Source organism: Lonchura striata, chromosome 1A (genome assembly GCF_050655825.1).
Source record: "Lonchura striata isolate lonStrDom1 chromosome 1A, ASM5065582v1, whole genome shotgun sequence".
NCBI classification, from domain to species: Eukaryota; Metazoa; Chordata; class Aves; order Passeriformes; family Estrildidae; genus Lonchura; species Lonchura striata.
In genome coordinates, this window is record NC_140741.1 from 22,963,372 (window position 1) to 22,988,329 (window position 24,958).

Consider the following 24,958-nt stretch of genomic DNA (forward strand, 5'->3'; position numbering starts at 1 on the left):
CCCCCCTCTTGTGTGTGTGTTCTGACTGGCTGTGCAGCGCTTAGGCTCACGACATGTAAATAAAGAATGGATAGGGGAACAGTTCGTCGAAAAGAATAAAGCGTGCCTCCATTCTAAAGTTACATTTGATGTCAGCGTAATTCATGGGACGTGTACTGCAAGCAATGGTGCTTATTATTTCTGCTTAGCTGTCTACAGACACAGGAGGAGAGGGAGAGGGGGAAAAAAAAAAGGAAGAAAGGAAAAGAAAAGAAGTCTGAATTTACACTTACTGCTTCAAAAGCCCTTTTGTGCATCGCCAACTTCTCCTGGCTGAAGATGCAGTATTTTGCCAAAAAGTCGACTGCAAGAGCAGACAAAAAAAGGATAAAATAGCCCATAAAAGAACTCCTTTCCTCACTTTTCCTTAAGAATTTCTGTGAATTGCCATAGAGAAACTATTTTTTTAGATGTATAACAACACTGGCCACAGACACCTCGTCTTGCAGAAATTTCACTTTATGGTTTGCTTCTTGTGTTTTGGTTGTTTTTGTTGTGGGTTTTCTCTTTTTTTCCCCTTCTCTTTCTTATTTGGAAATGTCTTTTCACCTGGCCCAGGGCACAAAGTCAAATTTAGCCGTGAATAGGAGATGTTTAACATGTATAAAGCATAAGAGTTTCATCCTGGTCAGGCAGTAGTCTGGGAGTGTGGCGAGGGCTTATTTGTTTTAAATGTTAAAGAAAAGAACCTCTTCAGACTCAAAATCTGCAGAGCAGCATCCTCCATAGGTTTTCCCAAAGATGCCACTAGAAATTAAATTCCTTTGGTTTGTTCCAGTCCCAGGAAGAGACGGGTATACAAAAAAAACCTTTTGTCTTTCAGTATTAAGCACCCATATCCCAGAAAAGACAAACCTTTTCCTACTTCTCTCTTTTACTGAGATCAAGTAGGACATCATCAAAAAACACCACATGGGATTCCCTATCCTCAAGGTTTTTTGCTTGTTTCCAGGCATGCCATCCAAGAAGACAGAGTATGAAGCTGGCCTTGCTGCCTCATACCTAACACAGCATGAGAAACTGCTGGGAGTAGGATGAGAAAATTGGAGGGGAAAGTCGGGTTATGCCACAAACACAGGCTAAGCTCGTGAGTCCTGTGGATGGTACCAACTATATCCCCTCTGCATTCAAACTCCTCCTATTGCTTATTATTAGTTCTTTTACAATCTCTTACTCTGTGTCTCAAGACAGCTATTTCTATCACCTCATCATCACGTTTATTGGAAAGAAACCCTATTTTCACATCAAGGGAAATCACCAGGAAATTCAGGACCTGATGGGGAAAAAGTCTTGGGTCTCAGCTCTTCCAAATTCTTGTTCATTTAGAATGAGAACTGGAACACAGAGATAGTAATTTGCAAAATTGTGTCAGAAAAAAATGTGAATTATTAGCATTATCATTATCAGTAAAATTATTTTACTGTAAAGAGAGAAGGAGTGATTCACAATGTGGTAGCAATGTGGTATTCTGGCTGGTATCTAAACAAGCTTACAACATAAATCTCTTGTTTCCTTTTAAAAGTGTACATTTGTCTTCAGGTTCTGTTTTGGGGCATATGCAAGGAAGGTTCCTATTGGGAGAGAATGTTCATTGTTCATTGCTATGTCCTAAAGGGTACAAAAGGACAAATAAAGATGCCTGAATGCCATTGTTTCTTATCCTATATACTCCAGATGAACCAAATCTATGTGATAAAAACAACAAAAATGTCTTGGCTTTCTATGTCAAAACAGCAGCAGAGATTTCTATTTCAAGTACAAATTGACAGATGCTCCAAGATTGTTGTTATCACATGGTGTTCTTTCTAATTCCAAGCTTAACTATGATGCTGAAAGGACTGAGAAAACGAATTTCTGGCCAAACTGGTTTTTGCACAGGTCTATCTTACTGTCAGTATTTAAGAAAGATTTAAGTCAAAGACAGCCAATGCACTAATGGCATAGGTTCCAGAAGAGATTTGTACTGTGCTTAGTATTGAGCATTTCCCCAGGACCTAATACCTGTTTTCACCACCAAAAAATTTCAGAAGTTGCCCTTTTTTTTTGTTTTCACACCGACACGGGCCTGGGAGAGCTAGGTGTTCCAACTGGGAAGATCTGCTTTGGCGCCCTCTGGTGATTCTGGAAAACAGCGATAAAAGAAAAGCTGTCATTTTCCTTGCAATAAAACCTTAACGTTTCTTCTCACACAAGTATTTCATAAAGTTGCAGCTTCCCTTGCAACTGAGCGATTAACCAAATTCAGGAAGTAATTAACAATTCAGGAAGCAATTAACAATTTCAGGAAGTGAAAGATGGAAGGTCATGTCTCTCCCAGAAATGGAGGATCAGGAAAGAAAATTACAATACTTAAATAAGTATCTTTTAAGGTCAGATTAGGCTCTTAAACCATCTCCTCGGCTTTGGTGAATCACAAAGGTCAAATGATATAATATATTCCTGTCTAACTGATCCAATTATTTGTACCTAGCCAAAGCACAGATCTGAGGAAGACTTTCCTGTTTTCATCTGAAGCTGGCAGAATATGGAGAATCCCATGTGGATGTCAGTTCATTATTTCTAAAACCAGTGTTTGGCTTACATGACACTTGAGCTTGTTTTAAATCTCAACAAAATTGGTTTTTGCAAGATTAAAGAACCCTTTATATATTATATCCTCCCTGTAAAATTACTTACATGCTGTAGTAAAGATTATGCTCAGAGGAAATTACATTAAGTATTTCTGTCAAACATTTTTACCATTCCTTAAAAGGTTTTTCAGTGATTTTTGTCCCCCCTAAAAAGACTGGCATCTTTTTAAGACATGGACACCAAAACTGCATGGACAGCCTACCAGCACCATTGATTTCCTCTTACTTATTCTTTTCCTCCAGTATGGCCAAAGATGCAAACAAAGAGCAGTTTTCCATTCTAATCTTGGGCAATAATTTCGACTTTAGGAAACGGATTTTCTCCAGCCATGTTCCTTGTGCATCTGTTTCTCTCTCTTTGTTTATTCTCCCCATCCCCAGGAAGTTTTAAAATCGTTGATCAATTTTGACCGAGTGAGACAGAGGTGTAGAGGGTTGACAGGAATTAAGTACCTACAAGTTTCATGAAAATAGGCAGCAGAGTGGAGGGAGGGAGGGAGGCCCTATTAATTCCCTCATTGAGGGAAAGACCTCAGCATGAGCTCAACCTTTGTTACAGCCTGGAAATCCACACGAGAGAGAAATCCTGGAAAGCAGCCATCATTAGTAGCACCGCTCATGGAACCACCTGTTTAATTAATTATTCTCTGCTGTAAAGAACCTTTTAAAAACAGCTCCATAGCTTTCAATATAAGCTTGCTTGCAGTGCCCCCAGTAGGAGTCACAGAGGCTGAGGTCAGGGGGAGCTGGGCCCCATGTGCATTGTACCTCTCATATATATACCCTAAAAGGCTGCTAGAAGTCTTTGGGCTTGTCCAGACCCACGTTTGGGTCTGCCATATTTTTCCTGCTGCTGCTCGGCACTTTACAGCAGGAACATTCTTCTGCCCTCCCACCATGGAACTCTGCCTTTACCGGGGGGGAGCCCAGAGCGACTGCATGCAAAGTCATGCTCAGGCTTTACTCTGTAGCCACACAGTTTGCACACAGGAGGAAATCCTAAGAAAAACCAGCTGCCAAACTCTAAATAAATCCATCTGAGCATGTCTGTATTGAAACAGCAGCATGAACAGGTGAGATTTATGGGATAGAGAAAGCAGGCACCCTTCAGGCTGGGCTAGTTAGTCGTCCTGTACCAAATGTGAAGTCATAGAACCACAGAACATCCTGAATTGAAAGGGATCCACAGGAACATCGAGTCCAGCTCCTGCCCCTGCACAAGACAAGCCCAAGTATTGACTCCCAAGCAGGTAACTATTCCAGCTTTGCAGAGACACAGTAGCAACGCTATAAGTTCCTTGGGTACAGGTAGAATAATGTACTTTCATCCAATGTGGAGAATTAAAAAGGTTGTTTTCATTGAAACGAGAAATAATTCTAACAAAATATTTCAAAGAGGTTTGCAAAACTAGAATTTAATCCCTTCAAGAAAAAAGTAACTGGTAATAGAACACTTTTTAGTTCGATATTTCTAATACCATACCTCAAAAAGGCACTTGAGAGAAAAACATGCTTTTTTACTAGTGCAAAGAACAGCAAAATTAGTGTTTGGTTCTTTGTTTCCAAGCTGACCACCATGTGCAGCATTTACTCCATGCACACAGTTGTGCCTGTATATCTGCTCCCTGAACTCCTGCGTGCTTCACAGGGTGCACAGGGCACGATCCATGAAAAGAGTTGGAAGTTTGCAGAGAAGAGAACCCAGCAATGGGTGTGAGCAAGGGTAGTGGAGGAAAAGGCCAGGGAAATACAGGAGGGTTCCAGACACGCTCAGGGGAGCACCCAGGCATGGGGGACACTCGCCTGGGGATCTTGTGGCTGTGCAGAGCTCATGGGCCATGTCAGCTTTGGCAGCACACCCCGTTCCTGAGGAAAGGAAAGTGGCTTACTTTGCTTTTGTAAACTGGAACTCTCATACTTGCAGCAAGCTTGTCATATTAAAGGAATATTAAAATTGAAAAGTCAAGTACTTAAAGGCCAGGAAATTATGGAAAATACTACAGTATTACATGCTTTAAGGGCACATCATAATGCAAGAAAGAGAGTAAAACTATACAGGAAACTTTAGACTTGTCATTTCAAAACATTTCAAAGCAAAAGAAAAACTGAGGTAGCCATATCATGAAATCAGTACCAACCTCTATTCCTACCCAGCTCCATGACTTCCATTTACTTTTTAATTACATTTGTTGTCTGTTCTTTAAACTATAAAGAACTTGTAACATTTTATGAACATCAAAAGATGAACCCTCTTAACCTTCCCTAAAAAACACATTTTTTCCCATTTTACAGACAGGGAAACCAGAAGATTAAGTAACATTTCCAAAGCCAGTGAACACAGTGGTAGCAGACACAGAAATCACTGCTCTTCAGCACTGTGCTTTAACTGGAGACAATGGTCTCCCATGGGATATCTGTGTCAGAGCTTTGAAGGACATCAAACTACACCAAGCTGTCAATAGAGATAATGGAATAATTGGCAACTGTGTCCAGGATGCTTTTCCTTTCAGGAAAGCTGGATTAGGATCTTCAGCCAATTAAGTAATGCTGTTGACTGGGCAATCATAGATGTTTATAGACACATAGAAAGGAAACTACAAGGGAAAGAATAACCAGGGGCTCAATTAAATTCTAAAAACAATATACTTCTTACAAGAAGATGAAGAAACTTTGCTGGAGTAGAAAACTAACTTATATTGGGGTTTGACCATTAAAACATCAGGGCTAGGAACACAAACTTTCAGGCTCCTGGCAATAATTCTGAATCAACACACTTGCTTTTCAGAGCCAACCATTTAACATGAAACCAGGGATCAGACTAATATTGTGTAAAAGATATAAACTAAACGTCAAAAGTTTATGCACAGGCACACGCGTCTCTTTCCAAAAATAAGCCCCTTTTAAAGACCACCAATATATTGTAAATGCAAAGGGATTCCTTTCTTACCTGCATGTGAATGACTTCAAAATTTCATGTTTTTAACCAAAATAAATCCTTTTTTGTACCCTATTGCAAAGAAAATATGACAATATATTAAATCAAAAATGTTTTCTAAGTGGGGCTGTCCAACACTTTTACAGGCTTTCAATATTTGCCATGAACTATGGGCAGAGATAGATTTAACACACCACTACTGGCAGATAAAAGCACAGAATAAGTTCAAGAGTCTGTAAAGTTTGTACTCCCATGTTAAACAAGTAAAAATAAATTAAGGCACACAGCAACACTTTCATATGAAAGAGGAGACCTCTTTTCTGGGTTAAGGGGGTCCAAAGGGCATCTCATTTTACAGGCATCCCCAACAAGCAGTCCTGTAACTTCCAGGTGTGGAATCCATGAGGCATTGTAAATAACTCATTTATTCCCCCTTAAAAAGAAATATACCTTATAAATTTAAGATTCAGACTTTGATCTGAAACTAGTTTCTCCACTCTTCTCCCCGCTCCTTCTTTCTCTCACACATACACATAAACACAGAAATCCTAATATTCTGGATACCTCTTGCTAGGTTACACAAATGTTACTCAGTCTTTGCAAATAAGGGTGTGGATGCCATTGTAACAGCACGGGACAGCCAGTCCACCATTCCCAAAGCTCTGCCATGAAAGAGGAAAGGCCAAGAAGGGAAAAAATCAACTGCATATCACCAAACTCAGCCTCCCTGGGCAATAAATATATAAGTACAATCTCTTCAATAAAGATTGCAAGTAAGAGAAGACTCTCAGTAAATCCTGATGAAACTGAAGAAGGTGTGTTCTCCTCTCACATGCTCCAAAGATGGGCAGGACAATCTATTTCACAGCACCTTGATAAAACTTGCACATTGCCATATGTGTAGCTCAAACAATGATATGAAGAATTGCATTTCTCTCAAGACCCCATTATTTTAGACTGCTTTAATTTTTTAGCACTAATTTTTCCTTTGCTAGCCCAGCTGCCATGTCTGGTCATGCTTTCCTTTTATAATTTGTCTTTACTTCTATCAAAGTAGAAGTAGACCTGTACCTTTCTACACCCTCCTGAAGATTTCTACTGATTTTGAAAATGGCTTTATAACATCAGGCAGGCATTCTATGTCATGCTTCCCTGGTTAGGCACAAGTTCAAGAAGGATTTACAGAAAGTTACTATGTTTTACCTCATTGGGTCTTACCCTTTCAGAGTGTATTAAAGTTCAATAGTGCTGTAGCTTGATGCCTGGCTATGCAACAAAGGTTTATTTCAAGATGCTCTGTCCACAGAGCTGTGGGTCATTAGACACTTTTCAGTTTCTTACCATCAAAAATGCATCAGCAGAAAAAGCCTCAGTGATCCTGCTTTATAAAAAACAACAGGCAACAAAATTCACAACAGATACTCTCATCTTTGGCACTGATGTGAAGGTTTACTAGTGAGTGAGAGAGATTGGAGGTTTAATTCTTCACTTGCATGAACTTTTGGGGTCAGCTGGCAAAATCTTGATCAAATCAAATAAATTCTAAGGCAGCGCCTGTCTTGTCAGGACAAAATGGGAAGCCTTTTGTTTCTGTGGGACTCAGGCCTTATCAGCTCATTCTGTCACTCATACTTCCTCAGCCCACTTGCAAATCCTCCTGGATTTACTGCAGATGTATGAAGCTTGCTGGAAATAATAGTACAAGCAAAGAGGCTAGTCCAGCTATCGACTCCAAGCTCTGGGTAATACCAATGGGAAATTATTCACACAAAAGGTGCGCTGGGGTGACAAATGAAGAGTGTGCTTTGGCCCTTTGGAGATGCTGGCAGCTTGGACAAAGCTAACACACTAATGCCAAACAGCTCGCTTTATCTGATTACATACTGAGCATTGCTTCCCCTTCCCAACACCAGCACCCTGCCCACCCCTCACACCAGCCTTTCATGCACACAGGTTGCTTTCTTCTATGCAGTCTAGCATGAAATGGAAATCTACAGTAAGAACTTGTCTAAAAAAGCATTATCTTCTCCTTGCTTTTCCCAATAGACATCTTTAATGTTTAAATGCAGCAAAATTGAATATTCCTCAACAAAGCAGGAGGAATGTGAGAAGAGATGCATGCCATGTTTTCCCACACCTGCTACCCATACCATTGAGACAAGGAAATAATTCTTTTGCCCCCTTTTTAATCTCTGAGTTTCTTCCACCTTATTACTGCCCGCCCCTGCCTTTTTCTTTCTTTCTTTCTTTCTTTTTTTTTTTAAGGTCATAAATATATTTCTAATGGGAATCCTGCAGACACTGCATGGAAAGACCAGTTTGGTTCTTGGGTCAGCTAGGAAGCAGTACAGTACACCAACTATCCCCACTACCACTGTTCTGCGCCCAGGAAAGGAGGCACAATGAAACCAGCACGGGCTGACTGCTCTGGCTCTTCTGTGTGAATCCCACAATACTACATTGGGCATGGCAGCAACATCCAGGTGTGCTGGGGAGGACTCTGGAAACTTGCTGACTCCATGAGGCTGAGAACCCTAGTCAAATTGTGGATAATTTCAGTACTTCCAGGATTTCAAGGACTCTTATTTAAAAAATTCTAAGAAACATTTTACATGGGCAAACAGTGGTAGGACAAGGGGAAAATACTCTAAACTAAAAGAGGGGAGGTTTAGGTAAGATGTCAGGATTAATTTCTTTCCTTGGAAGTGGTGAAGTATTGGAATAGGCTGGCCAGAGAAGCTGTAGATGTTCCTGCCCTAGTTCAAGGCTAGATCAAATGGGGCTTTGTCTAACCTCATCTAGCAGGCAACACCCCTGTCTATGGCATGGGTGTGGAACTAGATGATGTTTAAGGTCCCTTCCAACCCAACTCAAACCATTTCTATTCTATTCTATTCTATTCTATTCTATTCTATTCTATTCTATTCTATTCTATTCTATTCTATTCTATTCTATTCTATTCTATTCTGTTCTGTTCCGTTCCATTCCATTCTTTGGAAGTCTGTTCACCTGAAGCTCATAAAGTGCTTTGAGGTAAATTCCCATATCAGAAGACTTAAACCATATCAGAAACAAAAGCTCCTAACAATGGCTTTACACTACTGATTTTAAGAAGAAGGGACACAAATTCCACTAACAGCAATAAGGAAAAAGCAGACATGCTCAATATATAGCCCTTTGGTGTAATTAGGAAAACCCACCTAATTGGTATACTGAGCTTTTATTTAATTTACTGATGTAAACCAAGTCAGAGGGTGATGATGACATGCCCTCCACTGCAACAGCTGTTAATAGAGGTATTAAAAAGCAAGCACAATAGTGAGACATCAGCCAACCTGGAAAATTATTTCCAAGAGTTTTAACAGAAACTGAAGCAGTTCTTTGGCTCCTAATTTCTCAAACACTGAGGAAGCACCAGAGATGGGAGGAGAGCTAATATTGTGCCACTGTTTAAAAAGGGTAAATGGCACGACCCAGGTAATTATAGACCTGTCAGCTTGACATCAAACCCAGGCAAAACAGCGCAGCAGCTGATAAGGTATTTGATTAATAAAGAATGGAAGGAGGGAAATATAATTAATGCCAGTCAACACAGGTTTATGAAAATACATCTTGTCAAAATAACTTGATTTGTTTTCTAGATCAGATTGCTGGTTTGGTTGATATAGGCAATAGACTGGGAACTTCTACTGCGTATTTCTCTTAGTATCACATGAAACTTTTATTAAAACACCAGAATAACACCAAACTATCATACTACCTATTGAGTGGGTTAAAAACTGGCTGACAGGTCTAAAAATGTCATTACAAATGAACAACATCTATTGAGTTGTATTTTTGTCCACTCTTATTTAACATCTTTGTCAATAATGCAGAAGAAAAAAGTGTTTCTAAAGACCACAGAGGATCAATTGACCAGGAGGATGATATATTATTAAGCAGCTTTGCTGCTGATCCAGAGTAATTAGGATCATTTAGCTAAAATGTACTGAACAGACTGAAGCACTATCCCTTAATGTCCTGTCAGACAGCCTAGAAGGCAGGGCTACAAGGATGGTGTCTCTTCCTTATTGCATTATTCAACACATCTACTCAACAGGACTTCTTCCATCTAAATTTCCCCAAGCTAGCTAAAGCACCTACACCATGGCCAACACAGTTCCACCCACATTGGTCCACAGCTTGAGCAGTTTTCCATGAACACAATACTGGTTTTATTAACCCCTTTACTGAGATTTTTAGGAGTTCATGGCCCGGGTTGCCTCCTGTTCCCAAAAGGAGGCTCATGAATTTTTCTCTGTATGGATGAGGTACAATATCAAGAGACAACAAATTTGTCAAGGTCTTGCAAAATCAGAACCTTCATGAGGCCTGGAACTGTCTGAGGCACATTAAGGGTATTTTATGTGGGTGATACTTCAGGTGATGATATGCTCACAGAGGCTGATCTCAGAAATGAGCAGCCCACATAACCTTAATATGATATTGATGTCAATGTCACAGAAAAACTGTCCAAGACCCTCTCTGCAGCCCACTTAAGAGGGGACCAGAGACAAGCCATGCCATGCTCAGCAGAGCAATTCTCATAACTACATAATTGTTAGAGTCTCTCTTTGTGATACTGAGTGACCATTGCATGAGACATGCTCTGAGAAGCAAAAGAGCAACAGGGCACCCTCCCAGCATGAAGTGAGGAAGCTGCTCCAAGGATCTTCATTTAGTGATATTTTTCACTAGGGCAAGGATGAGGACAGGGCATCCACTGACTTTCACAACTGCCAGAAAGACAATGTTGAGCAAGTGATATCTGAGACGACAACTTGGAATTTGCCCATCAAATTGAACTGCTTTTAGTTCTTTGCAAGGCAAAAAAGGGCTCCTGACATCATAGAAGTAATTACGCACTCTAACTTGCAAATTCTGTATGGCACCCCACATGCCTCATTCTGGAAACAGATTTATAAGCAGTTGCTAAATTTCTGATTTGGACTTCACACAGAAAAAAAAGAAAAAGAAAGTAACTTTTCTGGTTTATTTTAGGATTCTGTTAGGTATAGTTCTATTTTAGACAATGCAAAAACTTCTATCAACACTCTTGGCACTGAACAAAACCTCAGCCTTTATTATATTTTTATGGGGTCTGTTATTCTTTGAGAGGTATTTTAATGCATATCGTTGTTTCCATTTTAGCAAGTGTTGCTCATTTTTTCAGAAGCAGATGGTGTTTACTGAATGTTGTTTGTTCCAAAAATAAGCAACATCCAACTGTTCACTTTGGAGGTGTGAAAGAGGAAAGGTCTGATGCATAAACACAGCTTCTCCCTTTTACTTCCCCTTGTTTTTCTTCTGGTGAAAGAAGCTGCCAGTGTCTCCTTACAAGCTTCTAAAACTGAGGAGTTTGTGCTGTCACGCTACCAGAGAGGGCACACAGCTCCAACCAGTGTTGCTGCCAGACCAAAGCAGTAGCTAACAGCTCCTGGGGTGCCAGCTCAGAGGGCTTTGTTACAGCTTCTTTGCAGCCCACCAAAGGAAGAAAACACTTCTTTCTAGCTGGTGTTAGTAGTCAGCCAAAATGAGGGCACATCATGTTCCCTCTCTGGCCGATAGAGAGAAGCAGGTTTTTTTTGGTAGCACAAATAAAATGTCTCTGTTGAATAAAGAGAAAACCTGTAAAGACTGATTTCCATCTTATGAGTTCCATAAGCAAATGAGGTCTCCACTCTGCTGAACTCCCACTGTGTGTACCTGGGCAGGAACAGCAGGCTGCACAAAGTCCCAAGGGATGGATTTTCTGTGCATCTACTGTTTTTCAGGACTGGGTTTTACCAGAAGGAGGGACATGTGTCAGGGATGAGAGGACAGATATATTCTGACTCTCATCTAGAAGCCTGGAAAAGTACACAAGAGTCACAAGAAGACAGTTCTAGAGTCAGCATTACAAAAATGATCTGTAACAACCTGAGCAGGGATAGATCTTTGCCAGGATCCCAGACATCAGATCCATACCTGAGGTTTACTCTGAAGGGACAGGCCCAGAGCTCCAGGAGTACCAGCTTAATGGGGCTTGGGGCTGCACTGTGCTATCCACACACACCTGGAAACACCAGTGTCAAGCCCTGCCTTGGTACTCGCACCTCTACTGTGAGCTCCACCTCATTAATCTTCCTCCCGACCTGAATAAACCAAGGCTGGTTGCTTTGGTTTGATTAGACAGTTAAAAAGTGACAATTTTGCCAAGCTATCTGGCAGCACACCCTAACATCCTTTGCTAGATGAACCTTCTTATTGACCCCTGAGGGCAGCTGCTTGCCTGAAAACAAGGCTGAGAAAGGATCTAGGAATACCAGCTACTAAACCTTGTCAGACAGGAGAACCTGTGGCATTCCAGAATATCTTTTCTGAATAAAGTATTAAAAAAGAGAAACACTGCAGGGTGCCCTATTATGTGTTTAAAACACTCCAAGTTTGCTTAGTGTTTATCCAAAAAATCTAATTATACCTGCAGCTTAATGTAAATTGCTTGATAAGTAAACACAGAAATAGGAGCTCAGTGACTGCTATGCTTACTTTAAAATGCTATCTTGAAAGTTCATTATGCTAAATACAAAAGAGAAGAGAATTTCTTGCAATGAACTTATTAAAGGCAAATTTTCTACAGAAATTATTATAGCATGATTGCACAATAGCATATAATTTGCTTTGTTGGCATTTTCAGTGGGAATCTTACCAACAGTAAGTGTGGATGGGAAAAGTGGTTGCAGGGCCACCACTTGTGTTGTTAGGAGCTGTCAGCAGTGATTCAGGAGGGAGATGCCCCAGCCCAGAAGAGGAGCATTGGCACAATAAGCACAGCTGACAACAGGGGAAGAAACCCAAAAACTAATTTTTTGCACTCACACTTATCCCGATGGTAGTAGAACAGCTGGAATTCTTGGCGGCAGTTCAGAAGATTTACATGGCACTGTTATGGTCACAAACAGCAGAACGTCTTGTGCTAAGTCTCCAGGTCTACAAATGGGATCCAAACTAGGCACATCTACATGTTTGTGTTTCTGTCAAGGCAGCCAGAAAGGTACAACATGGAGTTATGTGATGCTAATGTCCTCATGCTTTCTTAATGCCACAAAAAAGAGTGTAAAGCAGACCTGATACAGGGGGGAAACAAAGTGGCTCAGATGATAATGGCACTGCATGACATATGACTTGGCATGCACAAAACTGACCCATTTAAAACAAAATATGACTTTGCATCACAGCCATGGTACTTCTGCACAGCAGGAGGAGGCCTGAAGTCAGTGACACCTTGTGATCCACCCACCAATTTAGGAGAGAGTGTCCAGAGAAGCTACAGGGAGCACATCTCAGTTGGGTTTGAGTTGTGGGGTTTTTCTTGTAGAGGTGCAACCAAATAAAAGGAACAGCTACCAGAATAGGTAAATGTGGCCACAGCTCTCTTCATAGAGAGATCCTTTCCCAGGATTTCCTGGGAGAAGCTTTGAGAGAAGCAGAGAAAGAAGAAAAACAGAATAGAAAAAAAACCACCTGCAAGATGTTTATACTAACAAGTTATCGTAGTTTCTACAACTCCCTAAAAGGTCTCACAAGCCGCTATGAGAAACAATTGTTGTTTCTCTCTCTCTGACCAGGCTGCCATCCACAGGTAAACATAAGAATGATAAACCTGAGATCGACCCCTGAAATACCTGTTGACTCTAAACAGCAAACAGCTGGATATTAATTTGTCCCCACATAAGTTAAACATCCGCAGGACACAGATGCAATTTTCCCTGCAAGGCACCAAAAAAGTTCCAGAGCCGTCCAAGCCTTGGCATACATTGCAAGGAAATGGGGCTGCTGAGGTCAGGAACTGCTCTGGGACAGCTGTGTTTTTCATGCCTGGCCATGGCCGGGCTGAAGGTTACTGGGTGGATTGAAACAATCACAAAAGAAGTTTGTCTTTCACCTTTCTAGTCTCCTGAGAGACTTTTATTTCCCACCAGTTTCAGTCTGATGTTTTAACTTTGTCAAACTGTTCCTAGGAATTGTATATCAGTTTGCACTGCCTTTGAAAGTTGGTTGTTATCCTGAAAGTGCAGGAAGTGGGGATTAAGTCCATTAGATGTTGTTTGAACAACTTTCTTTTCACTCGGTGTTGTGACTCTGCAGCTTGCCAGAACATTTCAGCCTCTTTCCAGGAACTGGCACTCCAAGATGAAGCATGGCTGTCTGAAGACCTGGCATCTCTGCTTTTGTAGGTATCACATTGGAAGAATTGGAGAAGAAAACTCGATGGCAGAGGAGAAAGAAACATCCCTGGCACCACCTTATGCAAGCGGAACACAGAGGACCTGGGTTTCAAAGAAACCCTCTGCTGTTTGTGGGATTAAGGAGCACAGTACATTATTCAACTGGAAAATGTGACAACCTAATCATCCTGAAGGGTACTATTATTGTCTGCTTAATATGCTTTACAGTCCTGATGAACAGGAAAGGCTGGCTGACAAGTGTAGGATGATGTATCTAATGACTCCATATTATCATGATGGATCCATAAAAGGAATCTAATTTCACAGTTTGGGGAAAATACAGACCATACGGCCAACTTTTAAGGCCACAGATTTCAGCAACCTGGACAAATAATTCCAGTTTAGGATAGTCTTATTCATTCAATGCTTATCTTTACTTGTTGCTGCTTAATTTAAATTGGGGGCCTAATTCCAGAATCTGTGAAGATTTACACATTACAGAATGAAAATCATGTTTGCTAATTACTGGGTAAAATCAACAAAAATGTTTTGCGTTCTAATCAGATGAAACAGTGTATTTGAAAATTTCTTGGGTCAGGATTATGCATCAAAGCATCTTAAATTGCACATGCAAAAAAATTTTAATTCTCACATGTGTCACTGGTGCAGAATATGAATTTCTTCTGGGCAATTGCACATGACAATCTAATTATTTTATATACACACATAGACCAAATTGAGTAAAATGAAGACTTGATCAGGTTTTAAGTGTATTATTTAGTTTTGAAAATAGGTCCCCTGTCTCTTCTGCTGTCATGAAAGATATCACTTTACAGAGGACATAACCTTCAGAAGTGTATTTGGAATGATTAAGGGTTATTTGGTAATCACAATCACATCTGAAGTATGGCAACAGAATAGGAAATGGTGCAGGCAGGAGTTTGATTGTAGTGGTGCAAATCTGGGGAATCAAATACAAGCTTAAAATTAAAGTTCACCATCTTGGAAAGTGGAGATGGTCCGAGCCTTCCTGACTAATGAATTAATATGAATCATAGAAAATAGAATATGCTGAGTTGGAAGGGACACATCAGGATCATTGAGTCCAACTCCTGGCCCTACACAGGACAGTGAAAGACTTGTGCTTCTTCCTCTCACTGCTCTGCACATTGGAGGTTTCTGCAGTCCTGGTTGGCAAGCCTATCAAAGTCCACACAAAGCCACGAAGGCCTTCAGCAGAATTCAGAAGTACTACCCGCAACAAAAAACTGTCTCTTCATGTGAGTATTAACTGGTTCTTTTACCACTAGGTAACAAAAGGTAAATCATACATAAAGATACAGAACTGTGTCAAATCAGAAAAAAAAAAACTGTTAGAGACTAAGGGGGCAGATCTTTTGGCTCTTCCCTGGTTCATACTGTGCTGTGTTCATACTTTTCTTGTCAAGCAAAGAACTTGCCTACTTCATATACCCAGCATTGTGGCTACTCTCATTTTCTCCGCAGAAATTTTGTACAATTATCTTGATATGTGTTATTGGAATAATGAATGTGCATGTCCTGTTCAAAAAAGTCTAGAAGATTCATCATAGAATCTAAACTGGCTATCAGAAAAAAAAAAAAAATCAGAAAAATCTAGAGTTCAGCCCTATCTCGTTAAAAGTTGTGTCTATCCAATTTGTTTTATTTAGCACTTTAATCTGTCCATTAGGAAGTCTTCAGCTTGGTGACCATTGGTGGGTGGAGATGAATGACCTCTGAAACACCTTGGGCACTGTACATGCAGAGTCAGCCCAATGTCATTGTAATTTTTGGTTAACTGAAGATTTTCTTCAGGAGGAATTAAAAATTGGAGCCAAACAATGAAGGTCGTTGGTTGGTTTACAAGGACCTCAAAGAAAATGTATCAATACACGGGCCAAGATGATATTTCCTCTTCTAGCTACACCCAAGTGCAATGTGTGTAACAGTGTGGGAATCACGGACTTTGCTGAATGATTTTAAGAAGTGAAGCACGGAATGCCACTGGACATCTAATCCTTCTAATCCAAAATTTATGCAATTATTTATTTCAGTGGATGATTCCCGTGAATAAAGTGAGCAGGATTTGGCTCTGGTTATGGATAAGTGAAGAGGACACCCAAGCATAAAATGGCAGCTTAGAATGACAGAGGAGCTCCTAACCCTGGGGAGTCCATTTAAGCCAGCTAGCATAGTTTAGACAAAGCACTAAGAGGGGACACGGTCCCTTTCTGAAAAGAAAGAAAGGAAATTGCCCCTAAAAGAAAAATCCATAATCAGGATGACCATCAATAGAAGAGATTCCCTGTTGGTGAGGTACCTTCTTTCGACTGAGAAAATTCCCCACGTTTGTTGATTCTGATCCAGCTGCCCTGACTTGGATTTGTAACCACCAGATGCATTGCAAACAACTACGGATATTCTAAAGAAAATTAAATAAAGGCTTTTTTTAGACCAATAAGTAGCATTCTTGCAGATGGATGCGGAAGACAATCAGTCACAAAATGGATAAAATTGCTGCCCCCCTTCCGAAATATTTAAGGCGCCCACATCAAGCTGCCTTTGGTTTGTATACATATCAGATTATAGAAGATCTGTCTCTTTATAATTTTTCTTAAAAAGGATGGCAGTCTTAGTTCAATAGAGTTAGTGAGACAATCCTTTAAGCTGTGTCAAAATGCCAGTTATCCTAAGATGCCACCCAGATTTGAATAATTTAGAAAGAGACAAAACCACAGAAAGGAGGAACCATCCTTTGACTACTTCTGCTTTTGACACGGCTGCCTCCTTCTCCTTTTTACCAAAGCATCTTCGTCTCTCTATCAGTCATGACAAGTGCCAATCAACCCTTCTCTTTCTAAGGTTCTGGGGGGAAAGTGAAACATGAAGCATTTTCTAACAATCAGTGACCAAAAGTCCACTATCAGTGTGTGGTCTGGGGGAAGCCAGCCTTTTCCTTTTTCACTTCTAATCTCTGACCCACTATTTACCTCTTCTTTTTTTATATACTTTAATCTCTTTGTTGCTCCAAAGGATCCTAAACAAATTGTAGGTCAGCGTGGATTAGGCTGCTTTGTTACCAATGATTAGTACATTTACTTTTGCTTTAACATCTTCAGCAACAGCTGAATGTCAAAAAGATCCAGCAAGAGTTTGTTTAATCACAACAAAAACTATACCCACATAGTCTTACAATTGCATTGTCAGTCTCAGCATAAAAAATAGGAGATACAATAGGAGACAGTGACCGTGGACCTGCATTGTTAGCATGTGTTTTCAGAGGTACTATTTCAGTAATTCAGTATTACTACAACCAGATTCACAGTAACCTTCAGTCGATCAGGATAAAAATTAAGCTTCAGGTATTTGCCTTAGAGTCTGAATTCTTCTCCCATTTACACAGTAGTTGCACTGGATTCAGAAACAGTTTATGCAGCTTGAAGTTGTAGAAATATATTCAGTCGAGAAGTTATATAAAGTTGCTCAACAATCATACAAACATGAGGATCAGAATTAAAGTAGGGAATTATCAAATACTGGGCTAGTTTCAGAAAAATGTACAAGGATCAGATCTCTTAAAGCAACCAGATGCAGGTAAGCTTTCTTAAACCAGCATTGCATCAGCCCAGCCCATGTGCAACAGAGTGTATCTTGCTGTGATTTACATGTAGTAGGCTACATAACTATAAAAATGGGCAGAAGAGGAATTTCATTTGGAGTCCCTTGATACTGAAATTGCATCTACATAAATAAGCACCTTATATATTAACAAGGCCAGGGTTAGGAAATCTTTGTATGATGCTGTAAGATCACCTTTTTACCCTGTTGCTCCACCTTATCTTCCCACATCAAATTCAAGATTTTTGTCATCAAAGTGGCATTACCAAAATTGACAAAGTTTTTCTTTTAACTGACATTGTTTCTCATGCTCCAAGCACCACCTGAAATATCAGACCTGGCCCTTCTTTGTTCATGTTGCTGACAACTCCTGCCATTGTCTTCTCACATTTATTTGATGTATGAAGTGACAGTCCCAATCTGAATTATCAAATCACTACCTTCCTCTGCACCAAAATGCTCCTGCCTTCTATCACCATGAAAAAACCCTTCTCATTCAATTTTCTATGGGAAATTTCCCAGAAAAATACTCCTAGTACAAGAAGCAGTTGGAAGTATCTGATATAACTGTCAGCTTAGTAAGGTTTCCAGTTGCTTTTAATTTCAGAAATTTAGTTGTTTGAGAGTTTTTTGCCAGTGGTGCTAATGTGATGATATGAAGGTTTATATATCAGAAGTTATTGCTGTGTTTCTTTTTAGTGACAGAAAAAATGAAACTCAAACCCAGGAAAATTTTAGAAATGTTTGAATGATTTGGAAATTGTAAAAATACACACAAATACACAGAGTCATGTCCAGTATCTTAGAAGAGTCATCCAAATTTGCCCATTATAGCATCTATGAAGTATACTATCAGTATAAATAATCACTATCCTTAAGGCCAGAGAAAGAATGAACACAGATATGTGTGATATTGGAGAAAAGAAAAATGCAATAATTGGATTATAAATCATCCAAGATCTTTAAAGTCCCCAAATTGAGCAATCAAACCCTCAAAATCAAGTGCTATTTGAGAGCAGCCTTCATTGAGCAATCTGTGAGATGTGTAATAAAGACAAACAGAGAGATCAGATGAATAAAACCCAACAGCAAGCATGAGCAGAGATCAGATAAGAAAAGTGACTAGAACCCAGGGATAAACCAGGAGTTTATCAAGGGGATCAGAACTGTTTTTTATCAGACATTCAGGCTGGTGCACTTTAACGAGAATGTAAATACAATATATAAAAATTAAGAAGGCCTTAAGGAAACAATCCTCGCCTTACTGTACCATCCTGAGTCGTAGGCAATTGTGAAGTAAAGTGACTGTCTCAGCTCTCCAGTGTGGATTCAGTTTTGCGAAAACCTGTCAAAAATATTACAATAAATGAGACTGAGCAAGGACTAAGATATTTTTATAATATACTTTTCTAAATATTAACAAACTGATCAGCAAAAGTAACCAAGCCCTTATATTAGCATAATGGTCTTTACTTTTCATATTCTAATCAAAATATGTGAAGAAAGATTTGACAGTAATATCATTAGAAGATTTCAAGATCAGTTGAATAACTGGGTGTTCCTTTAAAACCATGCTTAACATTTAAAAGGTCTTTTTAAAGGCTTATTTTTAATTTTTATTTATATATATAAGCATCTCTGAGAAAGGAAAATGAAACCATATTTTAAAAAACCTGTTGTCTGGATGCTTTGTCAGATTTTGCACATAACAAGAGTTTTTCTAATGAAGTGATGGACACAGTGCAATTTTAGCTCAGACTAAGGCCCCAAAAGTTTTGCCACCCTTAGCCCAGTGAGCCATGGGGAGGCAGACCCAAGAGCAAGGACCAAATGTGTGTTGCCTGAGTGGCTCCACGGCCACTTCTCTCCCCAGCCACTGCAAAGGGCTTTGCAAGCCATTTGAAGGCAGTTTGCCAGCAGTTGCAATAAAGACCAAATCCTTTGCGCAATGGAAAGCTAATTTTAGAAGCTATTCCTGCAGATTGCAATCACCTGCCATAAACTTGTATGTAACCCACTGTTGCTTTATTCCCATTGATGGGAGCCAATCTGCCTCTCCCTCCTGCAAAGCCCTCAAATCTGAGCTATGGGACACGAGAGTCTGGCTGTGAGGGCATAGTTGGATAGACAAACCACAAGTTGCATCATAAATTTGGGTTCAGACCTGAAACAAGCATATGAGGGTGCCCCTCACACTGAAACACCTCCTTGCAGGCTGCATCATTTCAGTCACCTCACTTCCATTACTTTTCTTCCCCCAGTCTGGTCAGCTTTTGCAGTGTATTTTGCCCTGGTGCTGCCAGAGGAAATGAAAATATTACATTTAGGGGTCTTGGCTCCTACACAAAATCCTTTAAACTTTAAAAAAATTTGTGACTGAGAGAAAGGGTCTTTACCTCCCCACAGTAAAAGACATTGAGGATAGGTACCTATGATTATTTGATGATTCTGAAAAGTCTAAAGAAATATTAAATAAGGCATTGATAAAGAGCAGAAGTACCATCATTTGCAAAATAAGCTGTACTTTCAAGTCACTTTATTTAGGCAAAAATGCAGGAAACTGAAAATGCTGTACTTTTGAATGTGAGAACTCACAAGGGATCTCAGGAGAAAAATTATAATCTGTATCTTTTTCTGCTGCTGAGGCATTTTAAAAGAGCTCATGTTCAGGTTGCAGTTGACTGTTTGGTCTTCAGACAGGAAAAGCTTCCCAAAAAGTCACAAAGGTATAAAGGTGTTATCTGTGAAGACTGAGATAACCCAAGTGGTCTATTTGCTGGAAGTGCATGTTCATCCCCTTGGCAAACCAGAAGAAGAAGGGCTAATTTAACAATCTTAGGTGAGGCTTTAAGCCTGTTTTGAGGTTAAGACCTTTGAGATGTTGGAAGAGCATAATCTCCTCTATATGAGCTCTATGTCCTATGCATAAGGATGATTTTAAAAGTTCTTAAAGCAAGTATCTATATAAGTAACACTGGTTTAGCTGCAAAACATTTACTGATCAGACTTTCCTGAGTCACTGTCTATAGCAGTTAATGTTTTGAGACTATTTTCTGCCAACTATAAATTATTGTGATTAGATTGGTAAATTACAGAACATGTACAGACCTTTCATAAATAAAATACCACTGATGTCTTCACTCTAATGGTTGTGTAACTCTAGCCTCACATGTCCAGCAGTAGCTGTGCTAAAACACTGTAAATCAGTTTAGCAGTTGCATTCACACATTGACAGACTCTGTGACAAACAGTGTCACATTTCCTACCTAGACAGCCCCTGCTAAGCAGTCAGTTTTAAAAAGAGTAATTTGGACAGGGTCACATACAGAAATATCTGATACCATGCAGAGGAAACTGTCACGCTGTTATTTCTGCCCCCAACCCCATAACAATATATTATTCTGCTACATAGCTAAATGTTCTTTTTGTGGTCCAATTTTCTGTAAAACCTCAAGAAACAAAAGGAAAACATTAGGCAGTTAGCAAAGATAATTTGAAGACTTTTAAACAGAGGACTTTATAATGTAGCTCAGTGTAAAGACACCAAAAAAAGTTCAATACTGGGCAACTTTGCCAGAGAGGGTGAAGACTGAAGACTGCTTCTGACAACAGCACTGATACTTGGCTACCTAATTTTGTTTTCACTGACATTCTAGAGATGTGAGCTACAGGCACAGGGTTGACACTTTCCTTTGCTTCCTTTCCTGTGTTCCCTGTCAAAGCAGTGCTGGAATAGTTCACTCCAGAGCCTGGGGCTGGCTGTGGGTTGAAGCAAAGCTGGGTGGTACTGGGTGACCTCAGCCCTGCTGCAGGCAGCTGGACAACAGCACAGCTCTTTGTGTTTCAGTGTAGTAGGAAATACCAGGGATATGAAGTGCACACATAAAACATTCACTTGACTAAGGCATAAATATTCTAGAGCAGCTGAAGAGATGCAAAATTGCTTGACAGTTGGGGCTCCACACAATTTTCAGTGTCTTTCACTACAATTTTAGGAGTAGGAGCTGCTTCACCACATTAAAAGTAACCCTAAGACTCCACATGAGTGGAAAGGTTTGATGGGCTCTGAGGAGAAGGTGATCCTCACAGGAGGTCTAACTGAGCACCCCATGAATCCTGCACAGCAGGAAAAAAAGAATAACCTGCAGTTATTCACCTAGATTACTGTAGACAGAATGGGAAAGTACATAACCTATAAATTATTCTAATAAAATCACAAATGCTTTCACCACATATTTTCATATTCAAAAATTGCTCATATGTTGATATTACAGTTGAATATCTGGTTTTTGATTTACATGGTTACTTCAGATATTAGTGAAACAAAGCCAATCTAAACTTTAATAGCATGCTCATTTTTATGATTAATTTAATTTGTATATCATTTGCCAAAAAGCACAAATGGCCAGACAAAATAACACTGAAGATAAAGGAAAATTGCTGATGTACATCACTTCTGGATGACAACAAACCTGCATATTGCCATTCCTCCTGAACTTCCATCAGCGAGAAACAAATAACTACATTGTCCTTAACCAAATAAAACAGCCAACGTTTGCAACTTTTAAATCTCAACACAAGGTGGAATCACACTTTTAAGGGACTGCTTAAGCCTTAAAAACTGATTTCTAAGCCTGCTCAGGACAGGAAGGCAGCACCCTCCCAGATATTTCTGGAAAACGAGCAAATAGCTATTTTCAGAGCAAACATGTTACTCTCATCATGTCACTGACCCTCACCTGATATGGACATGACAGACTAATTCACAAATCCTCCAGTTTAACGATAATGGTAATAGGTCACTTGGCATGTTCCATGAAGCTCTCCTAATTTAGATGTTCTGGTCCTATTTATGGTTTAAATAGGACCAGTTTCTCCTTGTTCCAGGCACCCAGTGCCTTCCAGGCTGATGGGACCAGTTGATACTACCTGGAATGTCTCACGGGGTTTTCTCTTGGACTACATTTGGGTCTTTGTGTGGAAGATAGCATAACCCTGAATCTGAGTATTTTCCTTTTCCAGTAGATAAACGTTGTCAGTCCTTTGACATCTGCCCAGACACACATATTTCTCCTGCCCCTGGGTTAGTACTGCTCATACTACTGGGAGAAAAGCTTTGCTGGGATCTTGGGAGGGGACCACTCCATTTTTCCTCTTCCCTTTGCAAGCATAAAGTCCTTTATAAGAATATCTTGGATTTACCCAATAGTTAGAATCCCAGAACAATCTGAGTTGAAGGAGCCCACAAGGATCATTGAGCCCAACTCCTGGCCTTGATCAGGACACTCATGAAACTGACCTTTGGCAGCTGAATGCTCTATGGCTGGCATTATTCATAAGACAGAGCCAAGTTAAATATGTAAGTATGACAAAAATCTCCTACTACAAATTATCAAACCACTTCATGCAATCCCGATGAAAGATAAATGTTCCATACATGCTAAAATGAGAGGTTGCTGGGAGACTGAGGACTCTAAAGTTCTCTGATTTCTGATAATATACTGGTTCAATAAATATTTATCAAAATTATAGATCCAGCCCATAAAGTAATTAAAACAACAGAATCTTCCTGAAGAAGATCAGCAGGACAGGGACAAAGTAATTATCATACATATTTTTAAAAATGTATTAAGGATCTTTAACATTTTTAAAGGTGCTGATGAAACACAGCACAAGGCTTTTGTGCTCCTTAGGCTTTAATTTCGAGAGGTGGAACACTTTCTAAAAACAATGCAAAATACAGTAATGAATTCTATGCATCCTGCCACTTTCACTCAAAATCTGTAACATTTATCTAAACTTTTACTTTGCTCTGCAATGACTCAAGGAAGAACACTTAAATGCATTTACCACTGTGAGAGGACACAGCTGCTGCTTTGAAACCCTGGCAGCTGCTCACCAATACAATGAAAATTGCAAATCTGCAGGGTAAAACAGGTTGGCAGAAGTCAAGTCCTTAGGAAGACTTGAAGACCTTGCAGCTCTTTCCCTTTTGGGCTAGAGGAAGTTCTTCTCCCCATCTGTGCTAGTGTGGTCCAGCTCAAAGCACCAAGGAAAAGACTGGATGCTGTCACAGTGGGAAGTTTTTGCAGAGTGAATGGGCAGCCATAACTTCCTAATGGCAGTTTGACTGTCTGGTTCTCCTGCTCTGGGTTTGCCTATTCTCCTCTGAAAAATGATGTTCAGCTTCCTTCCTCTCCTCTGGCCATGATGGCTCACCTTACTTCCCACAGATTGTTGAAGCACAGATTGGGCTTGCTCTGACTTAAACCAGGGTGAGCTTTCCTCACAGAAACTCAAGTGTAAAAAGCTGCATTTTATGCTTAAAATACTCAATTCCAAAAGAAAGACCCTGCCTGACTAATCTTATGAGGTCTTTTCTTTATCCTTGGATAAATAAAAACTTTTCACTCTAAAATTGCCTAAATAATTGAATGTTACTTTTTCCAGGTTTGGATAAATTTGGGAGGGAAAAACCCCAGCAAAATATCTTTCCAAGTGCTGATTCCTAGGTTCTATTTCAGACCCAGTGCATTGCACAGATTGCATCTACTTACAGTCTATGCAGCCCCACACAGCATGAGCAACATCCCTGAAAAACAGGAGTGCTCCAAGGGACCCAAGACTGTTTCCATCATCATCATCATACTCTTCCCAGAGGCTTTCACCTTGGTGATAATTAGATGTAGGAGCCAAACACAACACAAATATCTCAGTGACAGCAAGCAGAGAACAGTCGCTTGCGGTCAAAAAGTTCACACAACTACAGCTCAGGTGTCAGGACAATTGTTGGAAGACCTGAGCTTATAACCCCTCCATGGGCTGCTCTGATCCCATCTCATCCCATCTTTTTGGTGTTAGCAATCCTGTAGCATGTAACACACTCTCTTATTTCATTCCACTTTTTAATTATGGCAGCAAAGGTTTACACCTGAATTAAATGTAGTTAAGAAAGCTTCCCACCATCGTGAAAAAGAACCCCTCCCTGTTTTGTATCTTTAATATGGTTAATTTGCAGGGTCCTTTAAGAGCAGCTGCCAGTTTCATGTGTCCAACGACTGCCACACAAAAGAGAATGTGGCAGCGAGTTGTGGGTTTTGCTGACACAGCACACTGTTTCAATTAAAAACAAGAAATAGAAGGAGCAGTTTGAGAACCCGACACTAGCTGTTACCTTTAGAAATCTAAACTTAATAGAATTAAGGCGAGCATATGTATCATCTTTAAAAAAAAAAAAAATTGTTAGATGCTGCTGGAGATGCAGGTGATCAGTAAGTCCTTCTGAGGAAACCTCTGTTACAAAGGAGAAGAGAGTGAGATGGAGAAGGTGCCATTTTTTTATTACTATAGTAAACACCTAATGGACTGTAAACAGATCAAGTCATGCAGTAAAACATGAATAAGCTCTTTTTTAATCATCTGAATAGAAATTTAATATCTTTGCATTTTCTAAGTAAGGCAGCTTGCCC

The 24,958-nt window shown here is 39.9% G+C and overlaps 1 protein-coding gene across 14 annotated transcripts in view; it reads right to left on the reverse strand.

Moving 5' to 3' along the window:
• Positions 1–24,958, reverse strand: part of LOC146763405 (uncharacterized) — a 235,102-nt gene that overhangs the window by 66,850 nt on the left and 143,294 nt on the right. For 8 of the 14 annotated variants that reach the window (XR_014952162.1, XR_014952159.1, XR_014952158.1 and 5 more), the window contains one exon: positions 2,041–2,160. The exons of 2 other annotated variants lie outside the window; for them this stretch is intronic. Coding sequence is in view for 2 of the 12 variants with exons in the window: in XM_085569628.1 (XP_085425754.1) it covers positions 2,041–2,160 (120 nt within the window). In the remaining 10 variants the exon portion in view is untranslated. Of the gene's footprint in view, positions 1–272; positions 344–1,312; positions 1,374–2,040; positions 2,161–24,958 lie in introns of all 14 variants that reach the window. 4 more of the 14 variants (XR_014952165.1, XR_014952164.1, XR_014952163.1 and 1 more) reach the window with 2 other exon arrangements.